This window comes from Canis lupus, chromosome 7, assembly GCF_003254725.2.
Source record: "Canis lupus dingo isolate Sandy chromosome 7, ASM325472v2, whole genome shotgun sequence".
NCBI classification, from domain to species: Eukaryota; Metazoa; Chordata; class Mammalia; order Carnivora; family Canidae; genus Canis; species Canis lupus.
This window is the reverse complement of record NC_064249.1, coordinates 8,049,026-8,068,376: the sequence shown is the minus strand read 5'-3', so window position 1 is coordinate 8,068,376 and position 19,351 is coordinate 8,049,026. Positions and strand designations below refer to the sequence as shown.

General features: G+C 41.4%; 1 protein-coding gene across 9 annotated transcripts in view; it reads right to left on the bottom strand.

The window, feature by feature from the left end:
• The window catches only part of HSD11B1 (hydroxysteroid 11-beta dehydrogenase 1), a 65,509-nt gene that overhangs the window by 19,997 nt on the left and 26,161 nt on the right, over positions 1–19,351 (bottom strand). For 4 of the 9 annotated variants that reach the window (XM_025429805.3, XM_049112069.1, XM_025429807.3 and 1 more), the window contains 4 exons: positions 7,629–7,742; positions 6,766–6,896; positions 5,693–5,804; positions 5,375–5,560 (listed from right to left, as the gene is read on the bottom strand). In XM_025429805.3, the coding sequence (XP_025285590.1) occupies positions 5,375–5,560; positions 5,693–5,804; positions 6,766–6,896; positions 7,629–7,716 (517 nt within the window). In that variant the 5' untranslated portion in view covers positions 7,717–7,742. Of the gene's footprint in view, positions 1–4,044; positions 5,152–5,374; positions 5,561–5,692; positions 5,805–6,765; positions 6,897–7,628; positions 7,765–19,351 lie in introns of those variants that run through there. The other 5 variants (XM_025429810.3, XM_025429811.3, XM_035719287.2 and 2 more) reach the window with 3 other exon arrangements.

Here is a 19,351-nt window from a genome sequence, read left to right as displayed (position 1 = left end):
GCATGGGGCACTTAAGTGGTTCAGTTGGCTAAGCGTCTGCTGTTGGCTCAGATCATGACCCTGGGGTCCTGGGATGGAGCCTGGTATTGGGCTCCCTGCTCAGCGGGGAGTCTGCTTCTCCCTCTTCCTCTGCTCCTACCCCCCTCCACTCGTGCTCTCTTTCTCTCTCTCAAATAAATAAAAAAAATATTTTTAAAAAAAATTCAAGAGACAAATTTGAAACTTAAGTGCTGCATCTGTGTTAAGTCTAATTTTGACATTTTTAAGAGATTTTATTTATTTAAGAGAGAGACAGAGAGAACGAGGGAAGGAGGAGGGGCAGAGGGAGAAGCAGACACCCCGCTGAGCAGGGAGCCAGACATGGGGCTCGATCTCAAGACCCTGGGATCATGACCCATGCCGAAGGCAGATGCTCAACCAACAGAGCCAACCAGGCACCCCTAATTCTGGCATTTTTAAATATTCTTTTCCTTTTTTTGGGGGGGGTTATTAAAGTATAACTGACACACAATGTTAGATTAGTTTCAGGTATACAACATAGTGATTCAACAGGTCTTATATTCTTCTTTGCTTAAGATCTAGTTTTCTATCTGTATATTTCCAAATAGAGTGTATTTGTTCTAAGCCTTCTCAAACTCCTCGGTAAGTAAATGTAAAGACATGATGGTAGGGTTCTCCTATTTTCATCAGGAAGTGCACTGGAACAAAACCAATAGTTTAGTCGGGTTAATAGCCATGATTACTTAAGCTCTACCCAGCCTTTCAAGGGAGAAAGGTAGAGCAATGGTTGTCATGGATGGCATTGCATGGTTCTCAACCTGTGCTAAATTGTTACTGTCTTCAGCAGGGAGTCTCTCTCCTCGCAAATCTGCATTTGCCCCTTTTGCACGGCTGGCACAACCACCAACAGGTTCTGTCTCAATCCTTCAGGTTTGCCTAAACACAACCTCTTGAATTGAGACAACTGTGGCTCCTGAAATTTTTACGTCCAGGTTGTGGATTCTTACTTGAATCTCCTTTCTGGGCATCTTCCTGACCCTATAGATGACATATCTATCTACACATGCACATACCTTATCTTCCGCATGCACATACCTTATCTTCCCCTGTCTCCCTTCTCCTCAAATTCTCTTCAAATCTGAAGCAGCACCTGCCTCCTGCCCACACAAATACCTCTATTCACATGTATAAACACTGTCACTCACCTTGTAAAGTGTGGTTCCTGAAAATTATTTCTGAGATAATTGGATTTAAGGGTAAAGATTCATCTTAGAAAAACATAAAACAGTTGGGTGAGGGATAAATATCACCCCTTCCTACTCTAGTTCTTAGGCCCCTTTGCATCTCCAGACCTTGACCTTGGCCCTCCCCTCCCCACCACATTCCAAGGCATATCCATACATCGGGACATTGTCTGCCTTTCAGGAAAAAGTGGGTAAGCAGAGCTGAAAGCAAGGATGAGATTAACATCTGTATATTATTGCCTTGATGCAAAACACCATATGGGTATTCCAAATCCTGTTAGTTGATATCTCTAGTGGAGAAACCTATTTTATTTTTTCCCCCTCTTTGTAACGATGAATTCTTAAAGTAGGTTTAGACCACACAGGCAGCTCTTAACCCACAAACAGGTTAAGATCCAACAAGTGACTTCATACATTGGTTTGAGTTTTCCCACAAAAGCATTGTCTTATGAGGTAGTGGCCCCTAGCTACTCATCTCGTAATGTGTCTGAAATACTATACATCTATGTAAAAAAATATATGAAGCAATGCTGGAAATGAGTAAACCAGAAAAGGAATACATATAGAAAGCTGATCTTTTCAAAAGAGGGTCTACTTGGAGAATAATGAATAGGTAATTGGAGACGCTTATGGTGCTCGCAAAGAGAGGTCTGAGCATTCAGAGGCTATTGGCAAGGCTCTCTTATTCCTTTAGGTTTTTTTTTTTTTTTAATATTTAAAGAAATCCAGAATTTTATTATGTGTAGTTGCACTTCAAAGTATGTCTTACATTTTTCTTGATACAGAAGAATCAATATCCTTACACTTATGTTGGCCCAGTGTGATTAGCCTTTGTATTATAATTGTTATTAGTCATATTTGTATTACCAATAAAGTAAAAAAAAAGAGAGAGGGAGGAAGTATAATTTTAAAGGTAGTTTTCTAAAATGTTTTGAATAAGAGAAAGAGGAAAGGGCTCTGGCGAGAACTGACAAGGACTTCATGTGAAGTGAGGTCCCTGAGAGGATAAGGGGGCAGGAGGATCACAGGATTTGTCCGTGAGGACCGAAGGGCGGTAAAAGAGGGGCAGAGAAGCAGACTAAGAAGTTGGTTTCTGGCTGTCATGTGTGTGACTGATGTGATGGACTATAGTTACAGGGTTCACTGAGCCAAGGAGTATGAAAATGCAGTGACCTTTACTTTTTGAAAATTGAACCTAAGTCAAGAAGACCCATTTTGATTAATGGCAGATAAACTTTTTCCAGATGTTTTCAACTGTTCTTTGCCCAATCCAGTGATTTCTTTTCCAGTCACATTGGAGTAGTAATATCTCTGTCTCTGTTTGTTTCACAAATACCATCTAGGCATTCTCTTTCTGTGCTTCCTCTTGACCCACTGTTTCCTGCACTGCTGCCTGATGGAAGGGGTTTTGTTTGCACAACAGATCTGGAATCTGGAGAGACCAAGTCCGGAGTGTGAGTGTATGATGTGCGGTAGGCACATGGGGTGGCCTGGAGGGAATACCGCCTTCTGATCTTGTGGGCATCTTGGCATGGGTGACAGGGGAGACACTGCTTACCAACATCAGTGTCTTTTGTAGAACCAGAACTCCTGGTTTTCAGGTGGACACAAATCCACTTCGAACAAAGACCACAACTGCAGCCAGCTGTGGTAGAAGAGAAGAATACAACTTTCAGGTTGTATCCTTCTTTCTCCATTTTCTGTAGCTAGAATTCTGACAGGGTGCTGAACCATCCTGGATATACAGGTGAGGATAATACCCCGGGGATGGCGGCTCTGAGACAGAGAGGTTCCTGGACAACTTTGTGGGACAGAACTACTATATCATCCTTGGGCTACTTACTCCAGGCTGTTTTATGAAAGAAAGATAGATTGTGATTTGTGTAAGCCAGTGTAAATGTGGATGCTTGTTATAGTAACTCAACTCATAGCCAAACCAGCACATGGTGGAAGAAGGGGAGACTTATCAACGTAACTAGATATTATATATACATAGAAACTTGATCAGTAGGTGCCCCAAGTGGTGTTGAATGGTGGATAGATGTGGACTGTAAGAAAATTCCCAGAGGCAGCAATAGTGTCTCAATGCTAAAGCATATTTATATGGAGGCTTTACAGAGTGTATGAAAAATATAGGCTTTCTATGTAATGCAATACCTGGAAATGCTCTGGAGATAAAAAAAACAAAAACAAAAACAACAACTGCTTATCACCATAATTCAATAAATGACGACTTAATGCATTTCTGGAAGGAATGATTAAAAATCCATCCCAATACTCTTTGGCTGACCTCACGATCAATTTGAGGATTAGCATCCCATGTTTGTGGAATTCAGATTTTAAGGAGGAAGGATTAATGAATGTGTTTGCTGGATGTTTAAAAAAAAATATAGCATAGAACAGAAAAATTCTTCAGTTAGGGACAGAAAGCAAAGAGTATGTACTTTGCAAGTTCACAGACATGTTTCAAAGCAACAGGCTGAAGTCCTTGGACCATACAAACAGCAGACGTGAAGGATAGTAGTTCAACGTGATTTCCACCTCTGAGTCCACACACATTGTGAAGTGACATTTGGTAAGTGTAGAAGACGTGTGGAAGCAGGGGTTATCAGACTTTCATCATGCCCTTGGACTTCTACAGTAACTCTTGTTCCTTCTGAGAACATTAAGACACTGTGTACGTTGTCGAAAGTTAAATTTCCCTAGCCAAAGATGAAGCACACTGTTTGCCTCGAGTGGATATATTATTTAATCAACTAAAATCATTAAAGCCACCTACACCATGACTGATGTGAGGGTTTTGGCCAATGCCCTAGGATGGATTGGGGATGTGCCCAGCACCCTCCCACTCAGTATGCATCCGGAAGCTCTCCCTTCCTTTCAGCTTGGAGAGAGGCTGTGTCTGGGGAGGGGTGGGGAGTCTGTGTTGTCTGGGAAGCACAGGGATGCATATCAATCACTCCTTTGGCGGGTAGCACAGACACACTGCCCTTTTATCCCATCACTATGCAGGCCTTTCCTGTCCAGGAAATAGAATTCTTTACAACATAGATGGTGTTCTTAGTTACAGTAATAGCTAATAAAGGTTTGTGAAATACTTAAGAATTTCAAAGTCTTCAGGTTATTTGTTTTTACATTGCCAGGAACCACGTTTAGATTGCTGATTTTAATCCTGGTGCTTGCTACATCCTTCTGACTAATCAACAGATAGGTGTGGGACTTCTCTCCTGGCCCCATGACTAAATGAATCTCCCAAGCTGGAAACCGTCTAGCTTTTTATTGGTAATAACTTCTGATACTATCCCCACCCAAAGTGTCAATGACCTCTCTTGATCACACAGTGTTCTCTTCATGAATATTTCTGTACAACGCTCTCTTCCTACCCCGTTGGTTGTTTAAACAGGACCCTTAAGGCAATAAATCCAGATTTTGGAGAACACTCCCAATTTAGGCAGATCTGCTACTATGGTGTATTTTTTTTCTATTCTTCATCTCATTTGGCTTAGCTTAACCCACGTATCAGACACCCGTATGTTAAAATATTCCACCTCTCAATTCTACCTTTGTGTCAACTAACTTCACCAACCTATAGTTCTTGGTCATGGAAGAAGCAAAATCATTTTTATCCCTCATGACCACATCTCTCACCTTAGGATCAGGATGGGCTATACCTCCACAATCTCTCAATGTCCATTTAGACTTCCATTTGTAGATCACAAACCAAGTTTCTCGTGGGCACTCTGAATTACTGCTCTTTCTCTGTTACTTCCAAGGATCTTGCAGCCCATATACCTTGAATAGCCTCTTATTTCTTATAGTCCCACTTGTTCTTAACAGTGTCTCTTTCACTCAGCATGCAGGCTTCTCCTTGAGTTGACATACCCAGGCCGCACATTCATATGCCTGCCTGTCATGCATAGGGACAAGATGTTAAACAGCTTTTGCTTAATTTCACTGTGAACATTGATTGATTGGTTGATTTTTCACTGTGACTATTTAAGACGTTAGTTTATATTGTGTTACTTCTCTATGTAGAAGTGTGTAAAAATTCACATTCCCTGCAGAGCCCCCAGTACCATCCCTGGCGTGTCTCCCACTCCTGCCTTCATACTGGTCCTTGCCCCACTCACCAGCCTTTGAGGAGACGACAACAATGCTTCCGTTGCTCTGCTTCAGCATAGGCAAGGCAGCAGCACTCAGGACCACATAACTGAGGAAGTTGACTTCCATGCTTCTGCGCACCAAGTGGATATCACCACTAAATAGATTCATAGAAGTGTTGGTGATATGGTTTAGGATGAGCATGTCTAGTCCCCCTGCAAGAGAGATGGCTATGTTGAGAGAAACCGTCTGGGGTAATACCCTTCCTCTCATTCTCCTCCTCCCCAAAGCTCCCTGGTGACCCGTAGAGCATAGTACAGAAGAGGAGGGAGGAGAAGCAACCTTACCCATGAGCTTTCCAGCTTTGGCCACGAATTGCTCTGCGAAGGTCATATCCTCCATGGTGCCAGGAATGTAGTGTGCAGATGCTGCCCCAAGCTCTAGGCAGTGGGATACCACCTGCAGGGACACAGCAGCAATGGTGTCAATCTTGGCTGTAGACTTTGGGGGCAAGCTCTGAAGTGATGGGGGTTTATTTATCTATTTTTAAAGATTTATTTGAGAGAGAGAACACAAGAGAGAACAGAGAACACAAATTGGGAGGGTGGGTGGGGAGAGAGGTAAGGGGAGATGGAGAAGCAGGCTCCCTGTTGACACGGGGCTCAATCCCAGGACCCTAAGGTCATATGACCTGAGCTGAAGGCAGACATTTAACTGGCTGAGCCACCCAGACACTCCAGTAATGGGGGTTTAAATGATAAGTTGCTCACAACCCTGTTTTGATAAAAATGATAGGGATATGTGTGTGTGAGTGTGAGTTCAGTGAATGTGTGTGTGTGTGTGTGTGTGTGTGTGTTGTTAAAGGCAACCTGACATGATCTTTGTCCTCTGTCTGAAGTATTTCAGGTAGGGTGTAAATAAAGAAATCATCACGGTGCTGGAGTTTAAGTTCATAACTTGTGCTTATGAGTGTCTGTGAATAGATGTATCTGAATTCACTATTAGTATGGATGCTAGTTTCCATGTGGGTAGCCCTAAGTTTGTAAATGTTTGTATCCGTGGGTTCGTGAGTCTGAGTATATGAGAAAGCATGTGTCTGAGAGTCTGAATGGGGATGAGAATATGAAATCATGAGTAGGTACTAGAATTTTGGTATCTGAGCACATATCTATATAATCCATAATTCCATGTGTAAATGTGTGCACATAGGCATGTCTATGAGCATATATGTGTGTGTGTGTGCACAGGAACAGGCACTTAAATTCATTATTTTTATATTTCTATGGGTGTTTGAACCTGTGTGTGGGGGTTTGCATCTGTGTATGGATGTGCCAGCTTCTGTGTGTTGGTCTGTGTATGTGAGTATATAATACATCTGGACATGAGGCAGTACATATGTCTGTGGGCACAGAACCCTCACCTTCTTTAGAGTTTCTTTAGACCTTGCTGTCACCACCACATGGGCTCCCATCTTCGCCAGATGATAGGCCATCTGTTCTCCAATCCCCTTGCTGGCCCCTGTGACAATTACTTTCTTTCCTTGGAGCATCTCTGTGAAACCGAAAAGACAGTAAGGCCCATACCCAACTCGGCAGCGGTCTTCCTTCCACTCTGGTTGTGGGCAGCTTTCTCTCAATGTCTAAAGGTTATGAGCCCATATCAACTTTTCTCAAACTGCATAAACCAATGAAGGAATAGTTCAAGTCTTTCATAAACATGCTCTGAAATGGAGGTATAGCTTACTGCTCAAAACAGGGCTTCTTGCTGTCATTCCTAAAAATGTCCATAGACAGATGCTTCAGCTAAAACAATGAAGTTCCAGACATTTCTGGACTCATCCAATTTTACTCAATTGAAATAAAACTCAAAAAGTCATCAAAACACATGTGCTCATAGAGATTCCAGGGATTTTCCCTCACTTCTATTTAGTCATCAACTCCAGAGTCCTTTCTTGCCTCCCACTTATCAGTCTCTCCTTAGAGCCCAATTATCTGGCTGTGTTGTAAATTTTGGAATTACCCTCATTTTTTGCAGGGAATCTGAAATTGCTTTCCATTAAAGGTGCCAAATAAAGCATGGACTATTTGGCAATCTGTTGGCTACATAATTACCCCTCTCCACACCGCTATTACCCGTAGCCCACATCTGAAAGACACAGAAATACAGTCCCACCTCAGGGTTCAACAACTTTGAGGATCAGGAACTAATCTTGATCCTCAGAAATACTCCAGCCACCCCTGTGTTTTTATCTATTCCTCCAAAATTAGATACATTGGTACTTACCTGGTCTGAATTCCTCATTCGCAGAATAGTAGTAGTAGGCCAAGAAGAACCCCAGAAGGGGGGGGAGATATTTTTTCTTAAAAGCCATCAGACAGAGACCTGGCCCGAGGAGCCCTGTAGGACACACAGAGAGAACCTACAGAGCTTTCTACAACCTCCTAGGCAGGCAGCAGCCTCTGAATTGTGACATCAGGGACGGGGGAGGCTGGAGTAGTCTCAGGCAGTGCTAGCCAATTTCCCTGTCAGAGCAGCGATTGGCTTTGGGTGGGATCCCATTCGTCCCTGGCAGCCTGTGTGGTGGATTTCATAATGGACAATGTTTACTCCATTTCATTGAGCAAGAAGAGACTTCCAGATGGCCAAGCTCATGACTGTACAGGACTGGATTCCTGAACATCCCTACCCAGAGCCCATCTTCCTCTTAACACCATTTATGCCAAGAATCAACGGCCTTTCAAAAGTGGTATGTCAAAGGCAGAGAGAAAGTGTGTGCGGGGCTTCTGGGGAAATGTGAGTAATAGCAAAGAGAGCCAAATAGAAGCCAAATCTCACTCTTGGCCCCACCTCCCAGTCGGAAGCAATTAAAAATAACAGCACAAAACAGAAAAATAAGCTTAAGAAAAAAATGCTCATCTTGGGGGGGAACAAAAAGCAAACAAGCCATATAAGCCCCACACTCAAGTTCAATGAACAAGTATTACAACATCAAAGGGGAATGCAAGCCAGCCAGAACCCAGATGGCGGGAAACCCAAGACTGGTTCAAGACTCTCAGGCAAGTGCAACGGAACGTACACTTATTACTTTAACAGCAAATAAAGAAGAAATAATGAGTGCCAAAAAAAAAAGGCACTAAGCTATTAAACTGGGTTTATAAATGCTATAGAGGAACAAGACACATGAAGATGTAGGGAAGAGGAGATCTGGTCCAGGAGCAAAAATAACTAGCACTATTGAACCAAAATTAGCCCCCAAAGCCCACATACAGCTAAACAATGATCTAGTAACAATCAAAGGATCAGAGATGAAAACCCCTAGTAATTTAGAGTATATCACAGAAATACAGAAATAACCACTTTGGTATGTCTGTAGCAAGAATTCAGTAAGGAACAACCCTCAAAAAAAAAAAAAAAAAGAATTTAAGATATATTATTGTTAAGTCTTTCAACTTAAAACCAACTAACCAGCCATAAAAATTCCCGCATCATAGGGCAGGTATAGAATTCTGCAAATTATCAAGAGTCAAGAAAACCACTAAACTGTTAGGATAAGATTGGGTACCTGTGTTTTGGGAGAAGGAATATGAGTTGAGGGCAGGGGTTAGGGGGTTCACACAAGATTAAGAGAAATTGATTTATGACCCAAAGTATAGTATATGGGAACAGTCACTGAGTTCTCACTTCAGGGTAAGGGAAAATAATTTAAGACCCACAGGAGATGAAATAATGTGTCAACAAAGGCTCACAGCTGTGAAGTTCACTTCCAGAAAACAATGGAGATTTGACAACAGTTGAGGGCTAGCTAGTGCTCAACATTTATGGAGGACAAAGTAGAAAAAAAAATGAAGAAAATTCAAGTGGGAAGTTACCTTACATCCTGACATACCTTACACCTTACAAGGTATATATGCATAATTTTATAAAAGACTTTATGCTGTCAAGACATGTTACAGACTAGACTCCATCTTCATCTCCAGAGGGAAGGAAATGTAAAGTTTTATTTTCTTAATACTATCCTATGAATAGCAAAGTTATAGAAAACAATAAAAAGTTGCTTTAAAATATGATGCTGCTGATACGATAGAAAGATAGATGAGGGAACTTTATTATCTGATATAAAAAAAAAAGATTTTAAGGTGTACTACAGGGACACCTGGGTGGCTCAGTGGTTGAGCATCTGCCTTTGGCTCATCCGGGATCAAGTCCCACATTGGGTTCCCCGCATGGAGCCTGCTTCTCTCTCTGCCTGTGTCTCTGCCTCTTTCTCTCTCTCTCTCTCTCTCATGAATGAATTAATAATATCTTTAAAAAAACTTAAGGTGCGCTACAGAAAGCATAAATTTAAAGAAAGCAAAAATAACAGTAAGATTAACTGCAGGTGGTAGAACATAAAACAAATGCATCAACTATTGATGATTGCTGGCTAAACTAAAAAATGAAGTCCACATTGTGCTGCTCAAAAGACGCATTTAGACACAAACAGGCACATAGAAAAAGACATTTTAATAATTAGTTATTGTGCTAGAAAATAAGGATACAGAGAAAGCATTCAATAAAGTAATTTTCATGAAACAAATGAAATAATTTAACCAATAAAATGTGTTGCTGAGCAATGAGGACATCATGTAATGGTAGATGATATATTAAGTCTTAGCAGTTCTCAAAATTTTTGGTCTCAGGATCCCTTTGCAATCTTAAAAATTATTGGGTATTTCCATTTTTGCGTAGAGGCATACTCTGAGGATATTGCGTGTTTGGTTTCAGACCCACACCGTAAAGCCAATATCACAGCCCAAAAGTTTTTGGTTTCCCAGCGCATGTAAAAGCTATATCTCCACTACACAGTATACTATTTAGTGTGCAATAGCATTATGTCTTTAAAATGTCTGTACCTACCTTTTTTAAAATGATTTTATTTATTTATTTGACAGAGAGAGAGGGCACAAGCAAGGTGCACTACAGGCAGAGAGAGAGGGAGAAGCAGACTCCTCACTGAGGAGGGAGCCCAACATGGGGATCCCAGGACCCTAGGGTCATGACCCAAGCCAAAGGCAGATGCTTAACTGACTGAGACACACAGGCTCCCTAAAATGTCTACTGAAAAATACTTTATTGCTAAAAAGTGTTAACTATCCACTGAGTTTTTAGCTAGTTTTCATCTTTTTGCTGATGGAGGGTCTTACCTCAATGCTAATGGCTGCTGACAGACAGATCAGGGTGGTGGTTGCTGATGGTTGGGTGGCTATGGCAATTTCTTAAAATAAGACAATAATAAAGTTTGTCACACTGACTCCTTTTTTTCATGAACAATTTCTCTGTACTATACAATACTGTTTGATGGCATTTTACCCACAGAACTTCTTTCAAAAATTGGAATCAAGCCTCTCAAAACCTGCTGCTGCTTTATCAACTAAGCTTATGCAATATTCTAAATCTTTTGTTGTTATCTCAAAAATCTTCACAGCAGCTTCACCAGGAATAGAATACTTCTTAGGAAACCACTTTCTTTTCTCACCCATAATAATCAGCTTCTCATCCATTAAGTATTCTCATGAGATTGAACCAGTCGCCCACATCTTCAGGCTTCACTGCTAATTCTAGTTCTCTTTCTATTTCCACCACATCTGCTGTTACTTCCTCCACTAAAGTTTTGAATCCCTCAAAGTCATCCATGAAGGATAGAATCATCTTCTTCCAAATTCCTGTTAATGTTGATATTTGAACCTCTTTCCGTGAATTATGAATGTTCTTTTTTTTAATATATATTTTATTTATTTACTTTAGAGAGGGAGGGAGAGAGGACAACCAGGGGGAGCAGCAGAGGGAGAGGGGGAAGCAGGAGGCCCCATTGCAGGGCTGATCCCAGGACTCCAGGATCATGACCTGAGCCAAAGGCAGATGCTTAACCAACTGAGCTATCCAGGCATCTGAAATATATTTCTTAAATAATAACACTTGAAAGTCAAAATAACTCCTTGATCCGATCCATGGGCTGCAGAATGGATATGTTGTATTAGCAGGCATGAAAACAACATTAATCTCCTTATATGTCTCTGTAAGAGCCCCTTAGGTGACCAGGTGCATTGCCAATGGACAGTAATATTTTGAAAACAATTTGTTTTCCTGAGCAGTAGTTTTCAACAGTGGACTTAAAATGTTCTGTAAATGGATGTGCTGTCACCCAGGCTTTGTTGTTCCACCGATAGATCACAGGCAGGGTAGATTTAGCATAATTCTTAAGGATCCTAGGATTTTCGGAATGGTACATGAGCATGGGTTTCAATTTAAAGTCACCAGCTGCATTAGCCTTTAACAAGAGAGTTAGCTTGTACTTTGAAGCTTTGAAACCAGGCATTGACTTTTCCTCTTTAGCTATGAAAGTCCTAGATGGCCTCTTCTTCCAATCGAAAGCTGCTTTGTCTACATAGAAAATCTGTTGTTTAGGATAGTCACCTTCATTAATTATTCTCTCTAGGCCTTCTGGATAACTGGCTGCTTCACCTTGCAGTTTTAGGTTATGAAGATGGCTTCTTTCCTTAAACTTTATGGACCAACCTCTGGTCCTTTTGCAGCTTCCTCACCTCTTAGCCTTCACAGAATTGAAGAGAGTTAGGATCAGGCTTTGGCTTAAGGGAAGGTTATGACTGAACTTCTATTCAGATGACTCAAACTTTCTTCACATCAGTAATAAGGCCATTTTGCTTTCTTATCATTCACTAAAGCAGCATTGCTAATTTCCTTCAAGAACTTTTCTCTTGAATCCACAACTGGGCCAACTGGCACAAGAGTACTAGCTTTAAGCCTATCTTGGCTTTCAACATGCCTTCTTCATTAAGGTTAATCATTTCTGGCTTTTGATTTAAAAGTGAGAGATGTGTGCCTCTTTCTTTCACTTGAACACTTGGAGGTCATTGTAGGGTAACTAGTTGGCCTAATTTCAATATTGTTGTGTCTTAGGCAATAGGGAGGCCATCACAGAGGGAGAGAGATGAGGGAACAGCCGGGCGGTAAGGAGTTGGAACACTATTTTTTGATTAAGGTTGCCATATTTACATGAACACAGTTTGTGGAGCCCCAAAACAATTACGATAGTAATATTAAAGATCACTGATCACATACCATGACAAATATAATAATGAAAAAGTCTGAAATATTATGAGAATGATCAAAGTGTAACACAGAGACACAAAGTGAGCAACGTTGCTGATAGACTTGCTTGATGCAGGATTGCCATACACCTTTAATTTATAAAAAACACAATATGTGCAAAACACAATAAAGCAAAAAGCAATAAAATGAGGTATACCTATATGTGGGTTTTACTATTGATACTGATGTATTAGAAATTGAAACTGAGGGGGCACCTGGCTGGCTTAACCGGTAGAGCATGCAACTCTTGATCATCAAGCCCCACGTTGGGTGTAGAGACTACTTAAAAAATTTTTTAATAAGTGGATATTCCTTTAAAAGAAATTAATACTGAGAATTTTTTTTAAAAAGTAAGCTCTGTGCCTAACATGGGGCTTGAATTCATGACCCTGAGATCAAGTGTTCCATGCTCTGCTGATTGAGTCAGCCAAGCACGCAAGACTGAGATTTTTTTTTTAAAACTCAAGAAAATATAACTATACATGTATTATGTTTTGTATTATCACACATCCTGTAGCTTCTAGAAAAGTCATGAAGGAATGAAAAAGAAAAAAGGGCAAATAATGTCTTCATCTGATTATGAAAATAATGGACCTTTCAAACCCCCAGGAGGGTCTCGGGGTTGCCATGGTGCCTCACTTTGACCATATTACGTAATAAACATTGATCCACGGCATGTCCATATCTTCAGGCCTGGTTCTCTCATTAGCTTGTAAGCTCGGGGAGGATATGGACTGGGTCTTTTTATCTTTGTCTCTCTCCTTCTCCCCCAAGCCCTGCTCCAAAATAGGCATTCACCGAACTTTGCTGGTTAGTGTTTCTGAGGTGCTACAGCAATGAGAAGATTACTCTTCCTGCAGCCTGATTTAATCCAGGGAAATCACTGGGATTCAGTATTCTGGTTAGAACCTATCAGCTCCGCTGCCTACTCTCTTCTAGTGGTTCTCAACGAAGTTAAAAAGAGAGAGAGAGAGAGAGAGACAGATAGACAAAAGGAAATATGACTGTTTCACCCAGCATTTGTTTTGAGTCATATTTTCACTAATCAAGTAAAGTTCCTTTCACTGCCATGGCAACGAAGCTACTCCTTCATGCTGGCTCTCCTTTGTAATGCATCAAGCACAAAAATTTTAGAGCAGACTTTTTCATGAAATACCTAAACACAACCTGGCAGTTTTTAAAAACTCAAAGTGGGTCCTTCTCAGCTGGGGGTACCTATCCCAGCCCAGACAGGAGTTCTGATTTGATCATTCTCACCTGAATAAATGGGTCAAGAAATAACAAGGTGGGAAGAGCAGGATATTGATGGGAAAGAGACCTTGAGATATGGGCCAGATATGGTAGGACTAATTGTGGGTGGAGAGACTGTGAGGAGGGGCAGCCAAAGAGGAATTTCCAGGGATTTGGCATAAATGTGGATCATGAAAGGTGCACCTGTCATATCTGAGGCAGCAACAGCTGTGGGGCTTTTGAGGACTGTTTAGTAGCTTTGTGAAACGATCTCCTTTTTTGAAAGCTAATCCTACCAGGGGAAGAATAGGAAGACCTCAGAATAAAAGGTAGGTGAACCCTTTCATTTTGGAGATTCTCCTTTCCCTGGGAAAACACTGCCAAAATGCTGAAACAGGAGAGGATCTTAGCATATTAGAATGCATACATAAAATGCTCCTTTCCTCTTCACCTTTCCCACTCCCGCCCAAATCCAGTTTCTCAGGTCTTATCTTTTAGGAACTCAGTCTGTACCATGGCTGCCAAAATCTCCTCCTAGCGATGGACACAACCATCACTTCATATAATTTTATCTAATATAGCACAGGTTCCTCCTCACTCCTTCCTTTCCTTTTCCTTCTCCAGCATAACTAATGAGGTGTGGAGGAGAGTTTCTTTGTCAACCCTTCTTTTTTTTTTTTTAATTTTTTATTTATTTATTTATGATAGTCACACACACACACACACACAGAGAGAGAGAGAGAGAGAGAGAGAGAGAGAGACAGAGACACAGGCAGAGGGAGAAGCAGGCTCCATGCACCCGGAGCCCGACGTGGGATTCGATCCCGGGTCTCCAGGATCGGGCCCTGGGCCAAAGGCAGGCGCCACCGCTGCACCACCCAGGGATCCCTCTTTGTCAACCCTTCTGCACGACCCCACTCCCAATGGACAGATTTTTGTCATCTTTTCTAACTAACGGAATCTCAAGACCAGAGAAAATTAACTAGAAATGAGATACACTGCCTTATGTGTGCTGTCCTGTCTTCATCTGTCACATAGAGTTTGTGGCTGGGAGACTGTGGAGGCAGGCTACCTGGAATCCATTTGTGTGGGAGAGCCAAGAACTTCTTGGGAAAGAACAGATACATGATGAGGCCCAGAACATGGTCTGCTCCCTGCCTCTCAGTGGGAGTGGGGTAGAGATAATTCTAAACATGCTGTAGTTGCAGTTTTTCAGGTTTTTCCTTTGGTCTAACTTCTATGGAATGCATCTGAGCATGGAGGAGAGATAGGGCCCACCTACAGTAAGTGAAAAAGTTACTCCCTGGCAACTTTGGTAGAACACGGGTAGCATGAGGAACAATGGAAGAGGCCCACACAGGTGAGAAGGCCGACTCTAGCAAGGCAACCACATGGCTCACACAGCTTTGGCCCATCTCATGTTTTTTTCTTGGTCATTCAGAGTCCAGCTTTCAGGAAGCACATCAAAGTGGCATGGAAGCTTCAGCCAAGAGGGTTTCCTTAGGAAACCCATGCTTCAGCTTTAGAGAGGAGCCACTCCCGTTTGGTGGGAAGTAAGTTTGCCAGATTAGCAGATAGAAATACAAGACACCCAGTTAAATTTGAAGTGCAGAATAAGTTCTTTTTAGGCTATATAATCAACAAATATATATAAACTGATGGGGAACAGGGCTAGCTGAGGACAAAGGACAGCTAATATCCCACAAACGACCCCTACCCAGGATGGGATATGTGTGACATTCCTCAGGAAGCTTCCAGTTGTGTTAATGTTAATGCCTAGCTAGAGGGAAAGCAATCTTTAACTTGGCAATGGCAAGTCCTCCAGTATCTTGTAGGTCCTCCTTACCATATGAAAATCCTTTTGGAATCTCCCTTTTCCTTACCTCCCTCAACTCTGCACGTATATAATCAGCCACTCCTCACAAGCCTGGGGCAGCAGCTTTTCTTGCCCATGGGTCCTGTACCGTACTTTAATAAAAACCACCATTTTGCATCAAAGACATCTCAAGAATTCTTTCTTGATCATCGGCTCTGGACCACACCTATATTCCAAAACTTCATAAACCATGGATATATATAAGTAGCAAATACATTTTGGGGCTATGTATAATCTCAACTATTGTGTTGGGAGGAAAATTTTTCCTATGCCCTTTACGATTCCCCTAGCTAGTCTAAGAATCAAATTGACATAAGACAGATTAACAGGAGAAAGTCAAAACAAAAGTTTAATAACATGTATGCCTCCTGTAGGGATGGGAGAGACTTAGGAAAACTCCCTGAATAGGCTGAAGCTACCCCTGAAATACTATCTCTAGCTAAAGACAAAAGATGTTGTGGGTGGGGAGTCAGCAATGGGAAGTTACGAGGAAGAGCACAGTACTCAAGGGTAAGGTGGTTATGCACATTTAAGTCAATGCTTTCTCCATTGATAACGGTTTCTAGAGAATTAGTCACCCCCTCCTTCCTAGCACAGGGAGAGACCCCCTTACAAATGGAGAATTTTTCCTATACGTGTAAATGTCTCTTACAAAAAGGTAACTCATACTTGGTTTTCAGAGATTTTCTTGTGCCCACAGTTTATTTAAAATAACCAACTTAGAATAATCAGGCTGACACGTTTTGTTTCGGCGACAGGCAGACAGACGACAGGCAGACGTAAAAGAATAATCAGTGTGCCAAAAAGAGTGGTAAAATTTCCTTCCTTATAATGGAATGGGATATACTGATACTAAAACACTATTCATTGTTTATCTGAAATTCAGGTTTTATGTATTCATAGAGATTTATGTATTCATAGAGAGAGAGACAGAGACAGAGACACAGGCAGAGAGAGAAGCAGGCTCCATACAGGGGGCCAGACGCAGGACTTGATCCCGGGTCTCCAGGATCACACCCTGAGCTGCAGGCGGCGCTAAACTGCTATGCCACCAGGGCTGCCTGGCATCCTGTGTTTTATCTGGAAGTCCCAGAAGTGGCACAGAGCTCTGGGAACACTGGGAAATTGAGCCTTAGGTGTGGACAAAACATTCTTGACTATGGCTATTGATAGCAGAAGTCAGACTGCTTCATTCACCTTCACACAATGAAACCCAGCAGCCTGGCCGCTGGCAGCCCCCCAAAAGGGCCCTAAGTAGGAAGGAGGAAAGGGGACATACATGCCACATGGTAGCAGAGGGGAGATTTCACTTGCTAATATTTACTTAGTACTTACTCTGGGTCAGGTCCTATGAGTGAAAAGCAAATAAAATGCTCCAGAAGAAGACAGACAGGGCAGTAAATGAAATGAATAAAGAGCTACTATAGCCTATTATGATAGAAGTCTGTGGTGAGTGTGCTCCTGAGTAGCTCAGTTGGATAAGTATCTACCTTCAGCTCAGATCATGATCCCAGGGTCCTGGGATGGAGCCTGCTTCTCCCCCTCCTCCCTGCTTGTGCTATCTTGGTCACTATCTCTCAATAAATAAATAAATAAATAGATAGATAGATAGATAGATAGATAGATAGATAAATAAATAAATAAATAAAATCTTTTTAAAAATAAAGAAAATCCTAAAAAAGTGAAATCTATGATGGAGGCTGTGGAAGGTGGGATAGAATTTCCTCTGCTCTTCAAAGTCCTTCTGGCTGGACTAGTCATCAAATCGAGGTGAGACAGATTATTGGGAGAAAATCAGGTTTAGTTTTGTACACATGGGGAATCCACACAGACATGATATTCCAGAGACAGTGAGGCAACATGAGGCTTACAGGAGCTAAGAAGAGGGGTGGGGGTCTGAAGATACAAAGGAGGTGGAGGGGAGGTGGAGCATTCGCAGGAGGGTTAAAGGAGATGGTTTGGAAAACAAAGATTGCCCTGTTATACAGATAAGTTTCTTAGGTAAAGAAGAATCTCCTCTATAGCTCTCTTTCTGGTACAAGCAAGCAGTTGAGGGGTAGATAGAGAGCTTTTCCTGAATCTGCTGAGTTTTGACTGCTTTTAACTCAAATTAATGTTCATGCCAAAGTGGCCTATCTTGGGGCAGTCTGCAGGTCCTTCCTCTGAAACTTCCCTGACATTTCACACGTTAAAAGTTGAGCTGATAGTGTCTCAGCTCACTGAACCAGTCCTGACAATAGGTCAGTGTAGCTAAACTCATTTCAGGAGGCGGTCATCCAGTTGTGTCCTCAAAGTTAGGCCAATGGTTCAAGCAATTAGGTATTAAATTAGAGGCATTTCTATGGAAACAAAAGAAAACCAATGGTTAATGATTGAATCAAGTTATAAACCAGTTTCTGAGTTCTGAGGGTAGTTAGTAGAAAAGATTTCTAGATGTCAAGCTTGAAGTGCCTTCAGATACTGTGAGAGCAGCCAGGAACAGATTTTCCTGGTTTGTAGTTTGAATGTCTTTGGTGAGATTTTTGCCCATAGAGTGGCAGGCATGAAGCTGGCCTATATGTGTGCTGCGGTGGTGATTTCTCTGAAGTCTACATCAAGTTGTTCATACTCAGTTTGCAGGGCTTCAGGAAAAACAGCATTTAGTTCTCAAATGAATCCAACTCAGGAAGTAGGAGAAAAATCAAAAACATTAGTTTGGAGGGTTATAGTCAGGCATTAGAGGATACTAGAAGACATCAGGATCTAGTCCAGTTTATAATGAACAGTATTAGAATCTAATATTTACTACTCAGGTCTCTTGTTGAAAGCTATTTTCTCTCTATAGTCACCCCCATTTCTACCAAAGATAGCTGAATAATTTGCTTGCAAAATAAGTCTAGTTTCAAAAACAAGCAAGCTAGCAAACAAAAAATCCTTGGCCTGATAATTTATATAAAAGTAGCAAGAATAGCAGTTGGCCATTATAGGCTTTTTAAAAACCTGTTTTGGGGCACCTGGCTGGCTCAGTCAGAAGACTGTGCAACCCTTGATCTTGGACTCATGGGTTCAAGTCACAGGTGAGGTGTAAAGATTACTTAGTCGGAGAAGGACAAACATTATATGTTCTCAATCATTTGGGGAATATAAATAATAGTGAAAGGGAAAATAAGGGAAGGGAGAAGAAATGTGTGGGAAATATCAGAAAGGGAGACAGAACGTAAAGACTGCTAACTCTGGGAAACGAACTAGGGGTGGTAGAAGGGGAGGAGGGCGGGGGGTGGGAGTGAATGGGTGACGGGCACTGGGTGTTATTCTGTATGTTAGTAAATTGAACACCAATAAAAAAAAATAAATAAAAAAAAAAAGTAAATAAAACTTAAAAAAAAAAAAACCTGTTTTGTTGAAAGTTTTCATAAGATGTATCTAGATTGAATCCTTAACAGTCTTTTGAGGCTAGAGGCCAAGTCAAATACTTGCCATCAGAATTTGCCTGAAATACCTGTGACTTTGGGTTAATTTTTCTCTTCTTGAAGTCCTCAGAATATTCTGAAGCTTCTGTACCTATCACAAAGTGACTTTACTCAGTACATAGGCTGCTGGGAAGTCTGAAAGCAAGGTACCAGGCTGATATTTCCAAGAGACTTTACCGGGTCTATAAAGTCAGCCTTAGTTCCTTAAAGTTGTCTGGTCACACCTGAGTCTATGTATATCTCCCTAAAATATGACATTCTAGTCCAAGTCTTGGTAATATAACCAATATTTGTAATTATAT